General features: G+C 48.5%; 1 protein-coding gene across 1 annotated transcript in view; it reads left to right on the top strand.

Annotated features, from left to right (window-relative positions):
- Positions 1-21,526, top strand: part of DLGAP2 (DLG associated protein 2) — a 698,275-nt gene that overhangs the window by 579,946 nt on the left and 96,803 nt on the right. The window contains exon 5 of the mRNA XM_064369784.1: positions 2,751-2,962. Coding sequence (XP_064225854.1) covers positions 2,751-2,962 — 212 coding nt within the window. The remainder of the gene's footprint in view (positions 1-2,750; positions 2,963-21,526) is intronic.

Genomic DNA, 21,526 nt, shown 5'->3' with positions numbered 1-21,526 from the left:
GGTGTTGGGGTATCTGTGCCTCTCTGCCGTGGGACTGTGGTGTTGGGGTGTCTGAGCCTTGCTGCTTCGGGGCTGGGTGGTGTTGGGGTGTCTGAGCTTCTCTGCTGCGGGACTCTGTGGTGTTGGGATGTCTGAGCCTCTCTGCCGTGGGACTGTGTGGTGTTGGGGTGTCTGAGCCTCTCTACTATGGGACTGTGTGGTGTTGGGGTGTCTGCACCTCTCTGCCATGGGGCTGTGTGGTGTTGGGGTGTCTGAGCCTCTCTGCTGCAGGACTGTGTGGTGTTGGCGTGTCTGAGCCTCTCTGCCGTGGGACTGTGTGGTGTTGGGGTGTCTGAGCCTTGCTACTTCGGGGCTGGGTGGTATTTGGGACCCGTTTTGCCACAAGGGATCCATGGTGAGCAGAGCTCCTGCTCATCAGGCTGGAAGTGCAGGATGTGTGCATGACAGAAATGAGCATGGCTTTCCCTCTCCCTTGGCTCCTGTCCTGGGCTGCAGAGTGGAAGATGGTGGATCTGCCAGAGCGCTGGAGTGGCATGCCATTTAGGAATGAATGCAGGGGCCTTCGGCCACAAGCCGCCTTTACCAGCAGCCACATAGTCCCTGCTGCTAGCGCCATCAATTGGCCCCCAGCCAATACAGACACTGGAAAGATAGCAGGTTCCTTTTATGATGATATGAAGAGTTTAACTCAGTATCTAAATATTTTACAGTGGGAGAAAAAATACCCCATCTGAAGACTTTTTAAATATGAAAATTTTTTATTTTCTTTCTCTGTAAACAACATTTGGGGAGATTCTCTTCTCCAGCATGAAGAGCATTCTGCATTAGTTCCTTCCTTGACTACAGGCTGTGGGTAATGATATAGTTGCTATGGAATACTTTGGCGTTCTCTACACTCAGAGGTTGCATGCTGTGTTCTTTTGCCTTTGTAAACGTGAATTTTTCCTATGGAGTCAACTTTATCCAGAGCCTCTGGGGAGCTGTTCAAAGCTAATGAACCACGGGGAAAAGAACCCATGTCCTGAGCTGCACGAGCAGCTCCCGCGGCACTAACCATTGTGTTCAGGTTCCATGACCCTTTGTTCATTGCAGAGCTGATGAACCACGGGGAAAAGAACCCATGTCCTGAGCTGCACGGAGCAGCTCCCGCGACACTAACCATTGTGTTCAGGTTCCGTGACTCTTTGTTCATTGCAGAGCTGGGTTTCCAGTGTCACAGATGGTGATGGAAGCAGAATATTGGCCCGCATTGTCATCTTCATGGTTTACCCTCCTCTAAGAGAGACACTAAACACACACACACAGCAGGCAGCCTGTGGGGCGGTTGTGGGTGACACATAAAATGCATGTGTGTTCAGTTCTGGACCAGTCAGATACACAGCACATAGGGTGCTCAGCCCCATGACAGGCAGGTATAAAATACGCTCTGAACATGGCAGACATGTATATGCACTGGTGCCCGACTGTGTACCAGGCAGGTGTGTGACATGTGTGCATGCTCAGCTCCGAACCACGTGGACATATTGTATGTATGGATTCTCAGCTCTGTATAAGGCAGATATATAGCATGTGCATCAGCCCGGTTCTGTGCCAGGCAGCTACGTAACACGCACAGTTGCTCAGTTTGCTACCATGCAGATAGATAACATGCATGGTGTTGAGTTCTGAACCACACAGATATATATAACATGCACAGTTGCTCAGGTCTGCACCAGGCAGACATATCACATGCATGGGTGCTCAGCTCTGTACAGCACAGACATACAACATGCACAGGTGCTGGGTTCTGCACCAGGCAGATATATACCATGCACAGGTGCTAATTTCTGCACCACACAGATATATACCATGCACAGGTGCTGAGTTCATGCACGGGTGCTGAGTTGTGCACCAGGCAGATATATAACATGCACAGGTGCTCATTTCTGCACCACACAGATATATACCATGCACAGGTGCTGAGTTCATGCACGGGTGCTGAGTTGTGCACCAGGCAGATATATAACATGCACAGGTGCTCATTTCTGCACCACACAGATATATACCATGCACAGGTGCTGAGTTCATGCACGGGTGCTGAGTTGTGCACCAGGCAGATATATAACATGCACAGGTGCTAACTTCTGCACCACACAGATATATACCATGCACGGGTGCTGAGGCATGTGCACCAGGCAGATCTATACCATGAACAGGTGCTCAGCTGTATGTCAGGTGGCATGTGACATGGCTGCGCAGATCCTTTTCCAGCTATGAGCACTGAGAACTTGCATGTGTGGCATAACTCGGCTTCTAGAGTTAAAACCGCACTGCTTTATTTCCTTGCAGTTAAGGTCTAGATGGACACTAAGACAGGCATTTCTCCCTTGTTTTCCTATTGGTCTTCCTTTTCTTCTTCTCTGTTCAGTTTCTCAAGCTTCAATTTCCTCTTACACCAGAGGGAAATGAAACTCAGTTGTAGCCAGTGGCTTGTCCCAGCCACTGAATTGCAGGTGTCCTTTTTTCTCACTTTTCTCAAGTTCTCGCTTCATCCATGATGTTTCCCTGCCACTTTTATAATGAAGAAAAACCAGCAGTGTCATCTTCACATCCTTTCAGGGTGTGCGTTGTCATGCATCTGACTGTAAATAATAAATGACTGTAGAGATCTATGTCTTTATGGAATTGTAGAGGATTTGTTTCCCGAAGGAAGCTGGTGCCACTGTTCTCCGTGAGAAAGTTGACGCATGTCCGTGTCTGTCTGCTCCTAGGTGCCTCAGGATGAGTGGGGAGGGTACCCCACCGGTGGCAAAGATGAGGAGATTCCCTGCAGGAGAATGAGAAGCGGGAGCTACATTAAAGCCATGGGGGATGAGGAGAGCGGAGAGTCAGACTCCAGCCCCAAGACGTCACCGAAGTCGGCGATCCGACCGGAGCCGCTGCTGAAGTCCATCGGGCAGAGACCGCTCGGAGAGCACCAGACGTAAGTGAGACCAGCACCTTCCCGATCCAAGCACTGCCCCGTCTCTGAGCTCCCTCTCCAAAACCAGTTCACCATGAGCTCGTGCCACCATGCAAACTACATTTCTGAGCTGAAAATACTAGACCCCATGGCCATCAGTTTTCAAGTTTGTTTTTTTTTTTTTTAGAACAACCAGAGCTCTGGTCACTTATTAATTACATGGTAATTAGTGAAGTCTGGCTGGGCGACTTCCACTTCAAATTTTAAAGCCAACCTGAGCCATCATACCTTTCTGATCATTCGAATTACCCCCAGGACAAAGCTGTGTCTCCATTTGCATGAATGTGTGCGCATGGCTATGTGTTTGAAGGTATTTGCGAGTAAAAATCGTTAATGGGAATGTTGCTGTTTACTATAACTTTATAACTGCATTTCTAGGCAACACATGTTTTGTAGAGGCGTGAGGAAGTGGACTAGCTTTATGAATACAATAATAATTATGAATAATAGAATAATAATTATGAATAGAATAAAAAATGTATTATTAATAAATTTGATAATTTCCAAAATATAGACAGATAAAACTCTTGGGAAGTCAGCCATTCCTACCAACTATGAAAATATGACTATTACTCACAACAGCCACGCTGCTTTGTATCCTGAGTCCCACGGGTTAGTTGGGTGGAAATGTCAAGAACCACCTGGAAGCTCCCCTGCCATCCACAGCTGGCTGTGAGGTCCTGTGCACGTGGATGGCCAGGGCGGAACGGCTTCTCAATCTTGGCCAGTACCACGTAAGCATTATTAATTATGACCCACAAGTCAGACAAGGAACCCCGGGCCACGGCACCATCCTCTGTCATCCCTCTATCATCCCTTTCCATGGGATAACACCAGAGAATGGAGCTTTCAGTCCAGATGCTGGCAAGCAAGGGCCAGCCAAGGACCTGTTCTGTGAATAAAGTTTTCCTGGAATGCAGCCCCGCTCTCTGGTTGCCATGTTGCTGTGGCTGCCTCCCAGATTCCGGCGGGGCTGAGTAGGTATGTGGCACCCTGATAGCCGGCACACTCTGGAACACTCATATCTGGCCCTTTACCAAAAGCGTGAGCCGACCCCTTAGAATCTAACAGAGCCAGTGCACGTTAGTGAGTAGTCATAGGTGGCACAGGTTTAACTTACAAGTGTCAAGTGAAGTATTCTCTAAATGCGTGAGACAGGACTCCTAACCCATTCTGGGAGCTCCGGGCTTGTCTTCCTCCAGACCTGCGTGTGCACTGAGGGGTCTGCCCTAGAACATTAGGGTAAGCAGTGCATAGGAGAGCCTTGCCCCTGCACAGAGCAGGACCAGGTTCCCGAAGAGGGAAATCATATTTTATAACACCACTTCATATTGAACACCAACTCTGTGGAATCACTCAGGTGCGATCAGATAATGGAAAGTTTCTGCGTCACCAGATTCTAGCATACGAGGGGGTAACGTGAGACAGGAGAGTGATGAACTAGGCATAGCGCTGGCAATAATCACAAGACTTCTGGTATACCAGGAGCAGTAACCATCCCAGCTCCTGGCCGCTCTGTGCTGCGGTCTGTAAATGCAGCTGTCAGTGTAACTGTGCTGAAGCAGATGTCGTGACCCAAGCCTTAGACATGAAGAGCCATGCCTCAGCGAGTCATGAAGCTACCAGAAGTGAACTCTAGGTCTCTCGGTTTTATGCAGCTAAACCACCCTGCCCTCTGTCCCCAGAGGCAGCAGAATCTTCCCTTGGTGATGAGTCAGGTGTGGCCTTCCCACCAGAGCCTCAATATCCATCCAGCAAGCGTGTTTATTCAACAGTTAGTTAGCATTTCCATTTTATTATGACCCCATCTCTACTAAAAATACAAACATTAGCCTGGCATGGTGACACACACCTGTAATCCCAGTGATTCAGGAGGCTGCAGCAGGAAAATCACTTGAATCCAGGAGGTGGAGGTTGTGGTGAGCCGAGATTGTGCCATTGCACTCCAGCCTGGGTGACAGAGCAAGACTGCATCTCGAAAAAAAAAAAAAATTAAAGCAAGTAAATTCCACGGGACATCCAATGAGAAGTTTATCAGGAGAAATGGAAGCGGAAAGGCAACCCTGCTGGAGCCTGCAGCCTGGTGTCCCTGCAGCAGGGACAGTGTCGGGAGCCGCCCAGGCCAGGGAGCCCGGGAGCAGGGACAGGTGTCGAGCGCCCGAGGCCAGCGGGGTGAGAGGAGCCTGCAGCACTGAGGAGTTTCTGCAGCAGGAACAGGTGAGAGGAGGCTGCAGGACCAAGGAAGGGCAGCAGCCTGGGACTCCCACGGGGGCACACGGCGTGCTGGGCAGTGGGTGGCACTCAGCGCAGACAGCACTGACCTTCCTCCTCAACCTGCCCTTGGCCCAACGGGTCCTGAGATGCCACCTGGTGCCTCCGAGTTGCCATTGGCACCACTGCGGATGCTTACAGCTGCTGGCGGCAAGGTGCAGAAGTCTGCATTAACTTAATCTGACAACGTTTGCCGGTAAATTACATAAACAGACCACCCTTATCCTGCGTTTATTTTATACCCAAAGGCTGCTTTAAACAAAATTGGTGATTCTATAATTGTATTTTAAACAGAATTCAAAGTAATTGGATATAGTGCACTGAGTGTTTTTCTCTTTTTTGCACCAAAGAACGTCCCAGCAGGAGCTGATTGACAAAATCTTTTAAGTTGCTGAGCGATTCAAATGATAAAAGTGAGAATGAATCCTCGCTCGTCTCCATGAGGCTTTTATTCTCCTCTTGGTGTGCAGGAGCAACTTCTGTTCACCTGAGCAATATTTAAGAATGCAAATATTATGGGAAGATGGACTTACTAATTGTACTTGGTTTTAATTTGCTGGATGTGGGTTCAGATACTTATCTGAAATGATCAGGCACACAAAGGCCCTGGGAAGTTCTGGGCCCCTCCGTTTACTCTGCCATCCTGTGAGATGGACAGTGGGTCCCTCCGTTTACTCTGCTGTCTGTGAGATGGACAGTGGGCCCCTCCGTTTACTCTGCCGTCCTCTGAGTTGGACAGTGGGCCCCTCCGTTTACTCTGTCGTCCTGTGAGATGGACAGTGGGCCCCTCCATTCACTGTGCCGTCCTGTGAGATGGACAGTGGGTCCCTCCGTTTACTCTGCCATCCTGTCAGGTGGACAGTGGGAACCTTTGTTTACTCTGCCGTCCTGTGAGATGGACAGTGGATCCCTGTGTTTACTCTGCCGTCCTGTGAGGTGGACAGTGGGTCCCTGTGTTTACTCTGCTGTCCTGTGAGGTGGACAGTGGGTCCCTCCGTTTACTCTGCCATCCTGTCAGGTGGACAGTGGGAACCTTTGTTTACTCTGCCGTCCTGTGAGATGGACAGTGGATCCCTGTGTTTACTCTGCCGTCCTGTGAGGTGGACAGTGGGTCCCTCTGTTCACTCTGCTGTCCTGTGAGATGGACAGTGGGTCCCTCCGTTCACTCTGCTGTCCTGTGAGGTGGACAGTGGGTCCCTCCATTTACTCTGCCGTCCTGTGAGGTGGACAGTGGGTCCCTCCGTTCACTCTGCCGTCCTGTGAGGTGGACAGTGGGTCCCTCCGTTCACTCTGCCGTCCTGTGAGATGGACAGTGGGTCCCTCCGTTTACTCTGCCATCCTGTGAGGTGGACAGTGGGTCCCTCCGTTCACTCTGCCGTCCTGTGAGGTGGACAGTGGGTCCCTCCATTCACTCTGCCGTCCTGTGAGATGGACAGTGGGTCCCTCCATTCACTCTGCCATCCTGTGAGGTGGACAGTGGGTCCCTGTGTTTACTCTGCTGTCCTGTGAGGTGGACAGTGGGTCCCTGTGTTTACTCTGCTGTCCTGTGAGGTGGACAGTGGGTCCCTCCGTTTACTCTGCCATCCTGTCAGGTGGACAGTGGGAACCTTTGTTTACTCTGCCGTCCTGTGAGATGGACAGTGGATCCCTGTGTTTACTCTGCCATCCTGTGAGGTGGACAGTGGGTCCCTCCATTCACTCTGCTGTCCTGTGAGGTGGACAGTGGGTCCCTCCGTTCACTCTGCTGTCCTGTGAGGTGGACAGTGGGTCCCTCCGTTTACTCTGCCGTCCTGTGAGGTGGACAGTGGGTCCCTCCGTTCACTCTGCCGTCCTGTGAGGTGGACAGTGGGTCCCTCCGTTCACTCTGCCGTCCTGTGAGGTGGACAGTGGGTCCCTCCGTTCACTCTGCCGTCCTGTGAGGTGGACAGTGGGTCCCTCCGTTCACTCTGCCGTTCTGTGAGGTGGACAGTAGGTCCCTCCGTTCACTCTGCCATCCTGTGAGGTGGACAGTGGGTCCCTCCGTTTACTCTGCCGTCCTGTGAGGTGGACAGTGGGTCCCTTCACTCTGCCGTCCTGTGAGGTGGACAGTGGGTCCCTCCATTTACTCTGCCGTCCTGTGAGGTGGACAGTGGGTCCCTCCGTTTACTCTGCCGTCCTGTGAGGTGGACAGTGGGTCCCTCCGTTTACTCTGTTGTCCCATGAGATGGACTGTGTCCACAGTGCTTTTTTGACTCTGCCTGATATGGGACTGGAATAAGGTTGGGTCTTTAATTGGCTGTTATCCACCCTCCTTCTGAACCACAGAACAGAGCCCTCCTTCTGCAAAGACTGTAGGAACTCTACTTCAGAATGTTCCCCTCTTGGAATAATGCCTAATTATTCTGTTATAAACCACCTTATCCCTCTATAAAACTGAGAAGAAATCAGTTTTCTCATTCATCGCTTAGTGTGCACATCCTAACTGTACATATAAGTGCTTTCCCTTCTACCCTGCTGTGTTCTCCAAAACTGCGCGTGATAATAGAAAGTCTTTCACTCTCAAAAACACAGATAAGCAGAAATCCCCTCCCACCTGTCTCGTGCCCTGGTGTACGGGTTCTCGGCCTTGCGTCCCCAGTCAGAAAGGTCATATCCTGGGCCTGATGGCCCCGTTGTCCGTGGGCCAGACCCTGCCCATGCACAGATAACCACTTAGAGTTATTATCAGCTAATTGAAATGCAAATTCCATGTCCTACTGAATCCAATTTACTGTATTTCTAAATTAGCTTATGTATTCAGTTTTGAGATACTGGACTTGCTTATATATTAACATTTGAAATACTTGAATAACCAATTCAATTCTGATTGTGATGAAAGGTAGACCAAATTATTTCATTTGGGGGCCTTTGCTTTTTTTTTCTGCTTAGTTCAATTAAAAAGTCAAGGCTCTAATGATTTTAAATATCTCTGAGTTATTCTCTAGTGAAGGTAGCACTTTACATTTATAAAGAAAGAAGCGCTTATTTTGAAGATACTTCATATCATATATAAAGATAAATTCTGATGGATTAAATAAACATAAAAATTATATATATATACACACACACATATGTATGTGTGTATATATACAGACACATATGTATATGAGTATTCTATACTCTTGGGGTGGAGAAGAGGTATCTAGGTGTGATTCCATGGGGGTGGAATTATAAAAAAACCACTTTAAATTAGTAAATTTAAACATTTATGATAAAAGCCAACAAACTGAAAGTGCTATCACCAAAGTAAATTAATAATAACCAGGTTAAGTGGGGGCACTGAGGAAGCCCTCCAGCACCCCACTGCCACCCTAAGCAAAAGGCAGCTCCAGAGGAGGTAAATTCTGTGCTGCCATGCAAGAAGCCCCAGAGCAGCAGGATTCGTCCAGCTCTATGCCTGACCCAGCGGTCTCACCGCTCTCCTCTATGCCTGACCCGAAGGTCTCACCGCCCTCTTCCGCTCCTGACCCGACAGCCTCACTAGCCCCCTCTGTGCCTGACCCAACAGCCTCACTGGCCCCCTCTGCACCTGACCCGACAGCCTCACTGCCCCCCTGCGCCTGACCCGACGGCCTCACCGCCCTCTTCCACTCCTGACCCGACAGCCTCACTGCCCCCTTCTGCGCCTGACCCAACGGCCTCACTGCCCGGCTCTGCGCCTGACCCGACCGCCTCACTGCCCCACTCTGTGCCTGATCTGATGGTCTCACCGCTCTCCACCGAAAGCCCGATAGAGTAAGAGGCCTGTCCATTTCCCAGCCCTAATATTGTTCACCCCCATTCCCACTGTTTTGTACACGATGAGGAAGATTTCATCAAAACCTGGGATACGCAATCAAATTAAAGCTCATTCTCAAGACACAGGGCAATCAAGACAAGATTCAGAAATGGCACGAATGTTCCCACAGACTCTCAGAGAAAACGTTGAAGTAACTGGGGTTATATGATCCATCAGCAGCACAGCGGGCCTGACCAAATGGGAAGCAGCGGAGAGAGGAGAATTCTAAGGAAGAGGCAGAGGAAAGACTGCAGATGGGATTCATGGTTTCAGAAATAAAGAAGAACTTTGCTAATGACTCATAGGTAGGCTCCACATAAGGAAGCAGTTGGTGACCTTGAAGAGAGCTCCATGGAAGTTATGCAGCCGAAGCTCAGAGAGAGAAAGTGTGGGAAGCAAACGGCAGAAAAGAGCCTGGGAGAGCTCTGGAGCACTACCACACATGCTCACACACACAGAACGCAAACCCCAGCCGGAACAATGAAAGGATAACGGAACAGAGGACACGTGGGAGCACTAACACCAGAGAACTTCTAACATTAACGGGTACATCACCTCACAGACTGAAGAATCTGAGAAAATCTCAAGACAGATCACTAGTGGAAACAAAACTCCCCACGTGTATACACATTATAGTCACACTGCCAGAAGCAAAGGATGAAGATACAATCTTTTTCAAAAATCCCAGAGAAGTAAAGAGTGTTACATACAGAAGGATAAGGAATTACAGCAGATGTTCCATCATAAACTGTTCTGGCCAGAACACAATCAACTGGTGTCTTTAAAATAGGAAAAGTCAAAGACGTTAGCCCAGAATTCTAGACTAAGAGAAAATACCTTTCATAAATCAAAGTGAAATAAAGACATCCCTAGCAAAAAAAAAATGCTGGGGAAATTCATTGCTAGCAGACCAGTGCTGCAAGAAATATGAAGGGCAGTTTTGCTTTGTTTTGTCTTGTTAGTTTGGTTTTTTGTTTTTCCCAGATGGAAGCCTGCTCTGTTGCCCAGGCTGGAGTATGGTGGTGCAATCTGGGCTCACTGCAACCTCCACCTCCTGGGTTCAAGTGATTCTCCTGCCTCAGCCTCTTGAGTAGCTGGGCTTACAGGTGTGCACCACCATGCCTGGCTAATTTTTGTATTTTATATTTTTAGTAGAGGCAGGGTTCACCATGTTGGCCAGAGTGGTCTCGAACTCCTGACCTCAAATGACTCGCCCACCTCAGCCTCCCAAGAAAGGAAGTTCTTTAAGCACAGCTGCGAGAGGAGAGGGTAGCAGGACTCAGACTGTGCATTGAGAGGAAGGCTGCGCGTCTTGCTTGTGGCGGTGGCTGCATGACTGTGCATCTGCCGAAACTCTTACAGCCACGCAGAAAGTGAGACGCACTGACAGATTCAGCATCTGAACCAGAACTGCCCAAAGTGAACGTTATGAAACGATGGATAGTGGAGCATAAAACAGAATCCTGAGAAGTGGTTTCTCCAAGGTGCAAAATAAACTGTATTCTGGAACTGGAAGAGAAGGGGCATACCTCAGCCTCCTGACACTTCCGTTTTGGGATATATTTATGAGTAGGCGATTTAAGTGAGGAGATGACTCCACGCCTCTTCTCCCTCCTGTCTGCCATTGGTTGGGTGCGGTGATCAAATGAGTAACCAAGGGAACAGCAGCTGTCAATGGACCCATCTGAGGAGAACTCTGAAGGTGGGCTCAGATACCCCTCTGGCCCATCAGCCTGCCTTGGAAACGCCTTTTGCTCAGACAGCATGATGCCACGGTGCTGGCACAGATCTCCCAGTGTCCACTGGCCCATGGCAGCGGCTGTGCCTCCATAGCCAAGGAGCCTCAGGGCTGCTTTTGAGACCTTGCAGAGTCAGGCCGACATCTGAGTAAGAAGCCTTTTAAAGAAATCAGTCTTTGCAGAATCCATGTAGAAAGAGTAAAGGCCCTTCAGAGCCGCTTCCTTTGTTTCTTAGCCCAACACTCCTCACAGTTTTGTGTTTCCTGGTGTTGAAACTCCGTTTTGCCTCTGGGCTCTCAAAGCCTCCTTCAGGCCACTCAGCTTCTAGCACCTCTCCGCCACCGGTCCCAGTCCTGCCTCTCACATCACAGGCTGATCTCACGTCTCCGCTTTCTGTCTGAGACCCTCCACGTGCCGGAAAACCTTGACCCCTGACGGTTTCTTCCTCGTCGCTACTTGACTTGAACTTGGCTGTTCACCATGTCCTCCTGCCGCCGGTCATCCTTCCACGCCCAGCTCTTGATCACCTCCCTGGAATTAGGTCCCCTGCCGCGTATTTCTTCACAGCTCGTGCTTGTCTCTGCACACGCCTGTTTGCTTTTCCCGAGAGTCCCTACAGCCTTCGAAAGAAGAGCCGCCTCATTTATCATCACCTTTGCACCTCACCGCCAGGCATCTTATGTGTGCTCTGCACACGCTGAATGAATGGATAAAACCAACTTCTTATGACTCACTTGTCAGGGATTATTGATAATCAACTTAAAAAATAACTGCTGTTAGCAACGCCAGTAAAGTAATCCTGTTTAGCACCTAAATATAAAGATAATCAATTTAAAAGACGTGTGTAAAGCTGATTCACATTCACCCGATTTCTTAAACTCCTTTAGGTTATATTACTCAAAAAAGTAGCAGATGCCAGGCTGCTCGAGAGTGCCACACACCTGCGCCTTGCAGTTCTTCAATTAATAGGAAGCCATATGCTCCTGGGAGGAGGCATCGGCTTTCAGTTTCCTCCACCACCCACGAGCTGATGGCTCCACATTTTGCATTTCAGCTGGAGGGAAGTGGAGGAGAAGTTCTGCTGCCAGCCTGTGTTGCAGCCTGGCCAGCACTTGCAGAGCGAGCATTTGCACTCTAATCGGTCCAGCCCTGGCTTCCCAGGCCCCTGACAATGTCTCTCCTCAGAGGCACGGGCCTCTGGATTTGAGGTAAGGACCTGGGGCTCAGAATGGTGCTTGGCCCTTGCCCCTGGGGTCTCTGCCCGTCGGGAAAGCAGAACCCACCGTGGACCCAGCAGACCCAAGAGGCACCCATGAGGAAGGGCGACGGGACATTATCTGTCCACCTGCCTCGTGGTGGTACTAGTGTCTCACTCTTACAGCTCTTCGTGGATTTTATTGTTTCTCTAGTAAATTCTTAGCTTTTGACCTGATGTCTTTTTCATGTGCATACTAACTGTAATCTTATTCTAATTTTTTCCTATTAGAAAAAAATGTCCTTCTTAAATTTAAATCAAGAACTTAAGTAAAAGGAAAGACAAATTAAAACTTCCATTTTTAAAATTTCATGCTTTCCTTATTCTTTTCTGTTCTTTCTATATTTCTCATATTTTACTTAAATATCTAGTTTTTAGCCCGCTACACCTGGTATTGTTTTCATAAAGACCTTGGTTAAGAGGGAGGCTCCTAAGAGCCTGCGTTCACTTATTGATACTACTGGTTGGGCAGGAGGGCTCACACCTGTAATCCCTGCACTTTGGGAGGCTGAGGAGGGCGGATCACTTGAGGTCAGGAGTTCGAGACCAGCCTGGCCAACATGGACAAACCGCGTCTCTACTAAAAATACAAAAAATTAGCCAGGCCTGGTAGCACCTGCCTATAATCCCAGCTACTCAGGAGGCTGAGGCAGCAGAGTTTCTTGAACCTGGGAGGAGGAAGTTGCAGTGAGCCAAGATTGCTCCACTGCACTCCAGCCTGGGTGACAGAGCGAGAAAAAATAATATTCCTTAGGGCTGTCAGCTCACGAGGCTGCAGTGGGTACTTTTACTGCCCAGCCCTTTTATGGAGAACCACAGCTTAAAAACACGTGATCCACAGAACATGTAAGCGTTTTTTAAGCCAACTATGCCATTGCAGGTGCAAACAAGAAATGAGGCTTAGCGAGCTCACCCCCGGGAGAAATCCTAAAGATGTGTCTGCAGGAAACCTGGCGGCCCTGCGCCCTCACCACCCGGCCGTGGACAGTGCCTGGGCAGCACTGTAGCCAGCACCTCAGCACGCTCGCAGCCCATTCGTTAAACGAGTTATCAAATTGATGCTTCCATTGTAGCATCAGGACTCGTTGTGAAGCGCTAACACAACACATAATTGCGTAAAGTGGACTGTCACGCTGTCTCTGACATGTCCGTGCCCAGGGTGTCCACTGCCCATGAGTTCACTCTGTCCAGGCATTTTTGTGTGCATATAAATATGTATACTTTTGGACGTGTTCCACATAAAGATGAGGTGTGCGCATCACTGTACCATTTCCTTTTTTCTCTCAACTATTTTGTTGGTTTTCTGTTGCTATCTTAAGAACTGCCACAAACTAAATGGCTTAAAACAAGATGTTTCTCCTCAGCCAAGTCCTGCAGGTCATGAGCCCAACACGGGTCTCTCTGAGCTAAGGCTGAGGTATCAGCAGCCTGCGCTCCTTCCTGGGGCTCTGCGTGGGGAGTGGGTTCCTTGCACATCAGGGTGTTACACTTGCAGGACCGAAGCCCCGTGTTCTTGCTGTCAGCTGAGGTCAGCCCCCTATTTCCAGAGGTCGCCCACAGGCATGTGTTAGCTCTGGCCCCCACCTGCCTTTTCAGAGCTGGCTACATGGGGTATGGGGTCTCTCTCACTCTGCAGACCCCTCCTGTCTCATGCACATCGATCTCCAACTCTATCTGCCTTCCTCTGCTGCCTTCAAGGCTCCTGTGATGAGAGGGGGCCTGCCTGGGTCTCAGGAGATTCTCACTTCCCCGGGGTCTGCTGGTCTCAGCTCCACCTGCAGCCTTCAGGCCCGCTTGCCGTGTAGTGTAACCTGTTCGCAGATGTGGCACCATCGTGGAAGGTCCTGGGGCTCAGAGTCCCACCTGCACAACTGCCACATGCATCCTTCTGTGACAGACGCTAGACCCAGCACACCCTTGCCCAGATGTCACTGGATGGACATGCTGCAGCTTGACTTTCACGTTACTGTTGGGAAACTGCCTCTACATGTTTATTACTGCAGAGAGTGTTAGAAAGAAAATGTTTACTCGTGAATGCACAGCCACCAGTCTACTTGTTGCCAGGGTGTCTCTTCTTCCGGGTAGCATCAGAGGGGAATTTTCTGGGGGTGTGACTGCCTATGAAGCTGTTATCTTCATCAGTGCCGCTAAGGAGATTCTGACTAGAATGGAGATTTTTCCAAATTGCTTTTTTTTTTAATGGGCTCATTATACCCGTAATCTATGCATACTTTAACTTAAACCCTACCTCTGAAAAGTCAGTGGGAGAAACAAGGACCCCACAGATGCTGGCCCATTGCCTGTTTCCCTAAAAAATAACATGATGCTTTTTTTTTTTTTAAAGACAGAGTCTCTCCCTGTCACCCAGGCTAGAGTGCAGTGGCAATGGTGCTGCAACCTCCACCTGCCAGGTTCAAACAATTCTCCTGCCTCAGCCTCCCAAGTAGCTGGGATGATAGGCACCTGCCACCACATCTGGCTAATTTTTTGTATCTTTAGTAGAGACAGGATTCACAACGTTGACCAGACTGGTCTCGAACTCCTGACCTGGTGATCCACCTGCCTCGGCCTCCCAAAGTGCTGTGATTACAGGCATGAGCCACGGTGCCCAGCCCAGGATGCCTTCTTTAAAAGATCCTATTCTGAAGAACATCTTGAGAATCTCCTAATTTTGGGCAGCATAGCCTCATCCCAGTTACTGGTCTCTTTGCAGAAATCCATTGCCCGTTCACCTGTAAAAACTATTTAATTTCAGGAAATAACTTTCTTGGAATATTTTCATAGATTTGCTTCTCAAGGTAAATAACTTTGCCTCTAGTGGTCTGCCAGCTTCAGGGGGACTGTCTTGAAAAAGGAAAATGGTGATCTGGGGCAAGGCCGGAGAGCCTTAGAGGGGTCAGATTGTGGAACCGGCTCTTGGTGGATTTATGCATTTTCACAGGTTTTCTAATTCATTGACTTCTGGTTTTGTTGCTATTTCTTCTTCTTTTCCTTAGACCTATTTGTTGTTTTTTTCTTCATCTGAAAGTATATTTGTAATAAAAGTCTATAAGGCTATGAATGTTCCTAAGAACAGCTTGGCTACATCACACATATATTGCTAGATAATGCTTTTGTAGTCACTATTTTCTAAACACTCAGCAATTTTGGCTTTGATTTCTGCTTTGACTCAAGGGATGGATGAATGAAATGAAGGAGAGATAGGGTTACTCGTAAGAATATAGCCAGTATTAATTAGTTTTCTTCCTTTAAATTACTTTTTCATATTTTTATAATGTGTAAAATTATTTAATACTGGTCGCTTTTTCTTTTCGGCCCCTGCTTTTGGTAGCAGGTTAGGTTTGGAGACATAGATACAATACCATTAATTTTTTCCATTTCTAATTATATGAAGTCTTAACTTTCCAAAAAGTTCAGTCATTCATGATAACACTCAAAGTTACAAAATGCATTTACTAACTCTTTAGTATACCAGTGAGCTGCTTTTCGGGATTTTCCTCTAACCGAGATATGCCCATTTCCGCCCCGTAACCAAGGGCCATACGTAAGTTCATCGCACGACTCCTAACGGAGTTCTGGTAGCACAATAGAAAACGAAGTTTTCACATTCACACAGTGAAGAGTGTTCAGAACAATCATTCCTTGAATATGAGTCACTCTCTCTACTTTCATAGGCTTCAGAATGTCTAACAGCAGCAGCACAGCCATTTCAGCGAAATACTTCTGTGAAAACTCATGCAAGGCTTTCTGCCAGTGTATCTTAATCTAATGGGTGTTGAAGGTCTGACCTTCAGGATTCCAGAAAATGTACTGAATGAAGATAACAGAGCAAAGAAATGGCCGGTCTGTAAGATGTGAAGATATGGTTAAGTAGGATCACACCATTAGCAGAACCTACTGCGAAACTCAGAGCGGCAGCGAGTTTTACAGACAAGTCATCGTATATGTGATTCTCCCAACAGCAACGATAGTGTATTCTGTGAGCTCATTGTCTTCTTTGGCATATGATACCTAATACATGAATTTATTCATTTATTTATTTCCTAGGATATTTTTATAGAATACTCCGAATATTTTTATTTCAGTAAGTAAATATGTATTAAGGGTTGAATAGATAAAATAATTGTCAAGTAAATCAATATGTGTACAGACTGTTAAAACATTAACAGTGTTTAACAGGGTGCCGTGGCTCAAACCTGTAGTCCCAGCAGTTGGGGAGGCTGAGGTGCATAGATCACTTGAGGTTAGCAGATTGACACCGGTCTGGCCAACATAGTGAAACCTCGTCTCTAGTAAAACAAACAAACAAACAAAAAATTAGCTGAGTGCGATGGCGCATGCCTGTAATCCCAGCTACTCAGAAGGCTGAGGCAGGAGAATTGCTTGAACCCAGGAGGTGAAGGTTGCAGTGAGGCAAGATTACACCACTGCAATCCAGCCTGGGCAACAGAGTGTGACTTTATTTCAATTTTGGAAGGAAATATGCTTTACTCAAAGTCTGCCAGTGTGAACATTAGTCTCTTCTAAAACACACCTTCACATCAACATCCATTCGGGTGTTTGACCAAATGCTGTGGTACCATATCCTAGTTGACACACAAACTGTCACACACAGCCATGAAAACTATGATGCAGGAAGGCACAATTATCCAAACAGTGGTTATCTCTGTGTTTGTGGTTGAATCCTGTTTTCTTTTAAATATTTTCTAAATTTTCTGCAAAAACATGTAGCATTAAAATAAGAAAAGATATTGAAACAAATTAGTCGCATTGTCTTCTGAGCCCCCTAGCAACCTGTAAGGATAGTTTTTCCAATAATAACACCGCATTTAAAAACAAATTATCCTTGTGTTGCAGTTACCACAGTAAGAAATGTGTGATCAACAGCTTTATTATACTTTTCAGCTATATGAGTGGAATAATAATTTTATATGTGTTTCAAAGCCTCAGAAATGAAATTTATTCCTAGTATATTGCCACATTTTGTGTCTCCAAGGTCACTTTTTTTTGAGACAGGGTCTTGCTCGGTCACCCAGGCTGGAGCTCAATGGCATAATCACAGCTCCCTGTAGCCTCAACCTCCTGGGCTCAAATGATCCTCTCACCTGAGCCTCCCCAGAGTCTGGGACTACAGGCTTGCACCACCATGCCCAGCTAATTTTTGTATTTTTTTTGTAAAGATGGTGTTTCACCATGTTGCCCAGGCTGGTCTCAAACTCCTGGACTTGAGCAACCCACTCATCCAAGACTGTTTTTAAATAAGATGTACAGTAAGGGAATAGTTAGAGACAGAACCCCTCTCGGGTGTGGTTGGGGTTTGTGGTTAGCTCCGGGGAACCCCCGCCTTGATGGAGAGTGAGGAATATGCATGTGAGTGTCGCTGGGCTAGAAGCTCTCTGAGGTCCCTTCCAGCTCTGCAAGCACCATTTCCATTTGGGGGGTGGACTGTGCTAGTTTCTGGGGGTGACAACAAAGCACCACACATGGGGTGGCTCAAAACGTTAGCCCAGTTCTGGAGGCCAGAAGCCCGGAATCAAGGCGTGGGCAAGGCCTCGCTCCCTGCACGGCTCTAGGAGAGGGTCTCTCCTGCCTCTTCAGTGCCCTGGCTGCGGCTGCATCTTACCACCCTCAGCCTCTCTCTCCCAGCATCTTCCAGTCTTCGTCCCATCTCCTCTTCTAAGTGCACCTAGGAGCCCACTCCACTGACCTCATCTCAACTCATTCATCTGCATTGACCCTGTTTCCAGTGAGGTCATGTTCTGAGGCACTGGGGGTTGGGATTTCCATTGGCCTTTTCTAACGGGAGACACCATTCGGGCCATGACAGAAGCAGTCACATAGCCAGGGTAATGAAGGTCACGTAAAATGGCACCCATCCATCTTGGTAATTACCAGACACTGTTTCTAAAACTTACTTTCATCTCTATGTTGACTTTTCTCTTCTGGAATCTGTGGTCAAACGTAGGATATCATTTATCCAGCTTGGCGATGTTGATACTGACGACTGGGGGCACAGATTACTCGGCTGAAGCCTGGTTTCCCTTCCTCAGTTGTCTCTCTTCAAATCAATTAGCAATTGGTTGTGATTCTTCATGAAGAGCGGTAACTTTAGCTGACTAAAATAAAGAGAAATGTGTGTTCCACACACTGAAGTTCCACTTTAATTTCATGAGTAAGTGAGTTTGTAGTTCTAAGAAACTGGTCGCTCAGAGTCCTGTTCTGTTTGCTTGAAAATTGGAATCCCACCTCTGTGCGCCTGGGCCCTGCTGACAGACATTCCTTCCTCCCCATCCCGTTCAGAGGCTCCCTTGGTTCAGAGCAGACAGCCCCTTGCGTCCCTGAGCCCCACCCCTGTGGAAGCCTTCACTATCTCACCATCATTGCCACTACCAGGGACTGGTGATCTTTATCCCTTAATTATGCTTTAAGCCACCTTAAAGAAGCCGTCTTAAATGGCGTTGGAGGACCAGCAAAAAATAAGTGCATCTCGTCTTGGGGTAATTAAGGAAGCTCAGAGCATGAGACTGTAGATAGGAAAACATCTTACATGTTCTTGCCCTTCTGTGCTTGGGACTGATCCCCATGCCGACAGCTGCAGAACTGGGCGCATTGAATCTCAGGCACAGCCCATGAAAACACCAGCCCTTAGCCCTGTCCAGACAGGCGTCATTTCTTTTAACTTTCAGTCTGTTTTCTTATTCAAAGTCCTGTTCTTCCATTCCCTCCGCAAATGCCAAATATTAATTTCTAGGGTCTTACAGGGAAGGGAGGGCAGGGCGTGGTGGGGGGGTCACTCACACCCCTGCCATCCCTCTTCCTGATGCTGGCTCCATCATGGCCAGTGGGAAGGAGAACGGAGGAGAAAGAAGGCGCTTGGCTGAGCAAGATGAAAGGGCCCTCCTCATCTCTGGTCACTGCCTCCCTAAGCCTGGATGTTGGACTGGGCGTTTTTCAGTTCTTTCCAGCATCCTGAGGTGGCCTTCACCCGTCTTTCTTTTCTGACACAGAGAGATGGCTCAACCTCCCCTTTCCTACCCAACTCCCTCCTCCCACTTCTACCTCCGCGGTCCACGCTCCAGCCTGTTTGGATCCTGCACTCCGGGGCACCTTTCTTTGGGACTCACTGTTGGTCAGATGACCCACATCCAGCACTTGTCATGTGTCTACTTGGCCCCCAGGAAATATGCGTGTGATTGCTCTACCCAAAGGTGGTGTGCAGCCCAGTTTACACCCCCACACACCTGCGTCTCCCCCAGCCCCACATCACACCCAACTGCTTGCTGCATCTCCAGCAAGATGTCCTCACTCATCCCCAGCAGAGGGAAACCCCGGTTCCCTTCGCGTGTGTTGACTCTGGAGCCCACACACGTCAATAATTCTAACATCAGCTAGAAAGCCCAGAGAAGGAGAACACTCAAGACCCACAGACTCCCAGGGAGGTCTCTCCTACCTGGAGCAGTGCATGGAAGGGAGCGGAGGGAGGAGGTGGTGTGCAGATGGACCTTGGAAATCCGAGCACGTTTTCCAGGATCTGGCTTCATACCTCATGCCGCACAGTTCTGCTGGGAGCTGGAGCGCCACGTGTCCACTCTCATTTATTCCTTATCCACCATGGCCCTTGATGGGCCCAGACACACAAACAACTGCCATGGCTGCAGAGCAAGGCTCCCCAGAACACTCCAGGCTGGCCTCACCCATGCCCCAGCACACGCCTGCCCAGCCTCACCTAAGGGCAGCAGAGCAAGGCTCCCCAGCACATGCCAGCCGGGCCTCACCCACGCCCTGGCACACACCTGCACAGCCTCACCTAAGGGCAGCAGAGCAAGGCTCCCCAGCACATGCCAGCCGGGCCTCACCCACGCCCTGGCACACACCTGCACAGCCTCACCTAAGGGCAGCAGAGCAAGACTCCCCAGCACACGCCAGCCCGGCCTCACCCATGCCCTGGCACACACCTGCACACCTCACCTAAGGGCAGCAGAGCAAGGCTCCCCAGCACATGCCAGCCTGGCCTCACCCATGCCCCAGCACACGTCCGCCCAGCCTCGCCTAATGGCGCCGTCTCCTGATTGTAGCTCTCCATGGTTCCCCACTGCCAGTTTGGTCTGGTTCACATTTATCAAGAGTACGCCTCCACTGGCTGTTTCTTATTGCCCTAAGGTTGATTGTGTTCAGTTAAAAATCTTTATGAAAACTCTGAAAATCTTCACATACTATTTTTTACCACTTTAAAATCTTTATGTATTGACGATTGGCCTGACGTGTGCCTCTGTCCCCTCTTCCAAATCACCTAGCCTTTGACTTCACCCCTGTGTTGCTGCTTGGAGAGGCCTCCCTGAAGGGCAAATGCGGTCCTGTTGCACCTTTGCTCCCTGAGGATCTGGAAAGGCGTCCCAAAATCCCATCTGGATGTAACTGGAAGGAGGTTCCCACATCCTCCTAGTCCAGCCGAGGGATTTCCCACCATGGATTTCCTCCCCTGGGCTCCCATTGCATTATGGGATGACTTCTAACTATTGGAAATTTCCCATTGAGAGAATTCCCCATGTGTCGTTTTTCTGTAGTTCCATTTAACGTAGTATAGTAATTTTTTATCTTCTGCGTTTTCTCTACTTTCTGATTAAATGATGACCTCCTCAAATGGAAGGGCAATATAAACTCATTTCTTTTTATTACTCCACAGTCACTGTCAGACTCTGACTGCTCTGTGAACATCACTGACAGACTAGGGTACCACTCTGGCTTGGATGGTACATGGTACAGTTAAGCTAGTATTTTAGTTTCAAATGGATGCACATTCAGCAAACACTTTGATTACCTAAAACCAGAGCAGGATGATAAATTTTACTGTCTACTAATCCTTACATTATATTATGAAGTACTCAATTTATTTATTAATTAGGCATTTACTATTAAACATTACAATAGTAAAAATCTTTTGGGGAGTGATTTCAATAAGATAATGGAGTAGGAAGGTCTAGGCCTTCCTTCCCCTCAACAAACACAGCAGTTTGACAATAATCTGTGGACAAATTCCCTTTAAAAAATTTTAGACACTAATTGAAAATCTCCTGCACCCTGGGAAAATATAAAACCAGACTCGCCAAAGATGCTCAGTAGATTATCTCAAGAATTCCTACCCTGGAACAGCACCCTAGAATCAGGAAGAGACCCCTGGCTCCCGCCCTCTCCCAGGGGAGGGAAGGATCAGTTAGCACATCTAGCATCCCCACTTTTCCAAGAGGACTCCCAGAGGTCTGGCCTCTGACCTGCAGCCATTGGGCCTGCTGGAGTGTGGCCCACTCTGGCTGCCTGAGGGAGAATCAATGCAGTGGCGTGTCTGATAGATGCCATAGATCTTCTCCCTCCTCAGCACAGAAGAAGCCAACAAGAACTCTGTCTCAGCTTCCACTGAGGAAGAAGGAGGGGCTGCATGCATCCCACACCTTAGCTTCTTCAGGTTG

Source organism: Aotus nancymaae, unplaced genomic scaffold (assembly GCF_030222135.1).
Source record: "Aotus nancymaae isolate 86718 unplaced genomic scaffold, 86718_ANA_hifiasm-v0.15.2.pri h1tg000090l, whole genome shotgun sequence".
Classification (NCBI taxonomy): domain Eukaryota; kingdom Metazoa; phylum Chordata; class Mammalia; order Primates; family Aotidae; genus Aotus; species Aotus nancymaae.
The sequence above is the reverse complement of the archived record's forward strand: the minus strand, read 5'-3'. Positions and strand labels throughout refer to the sequence as shown.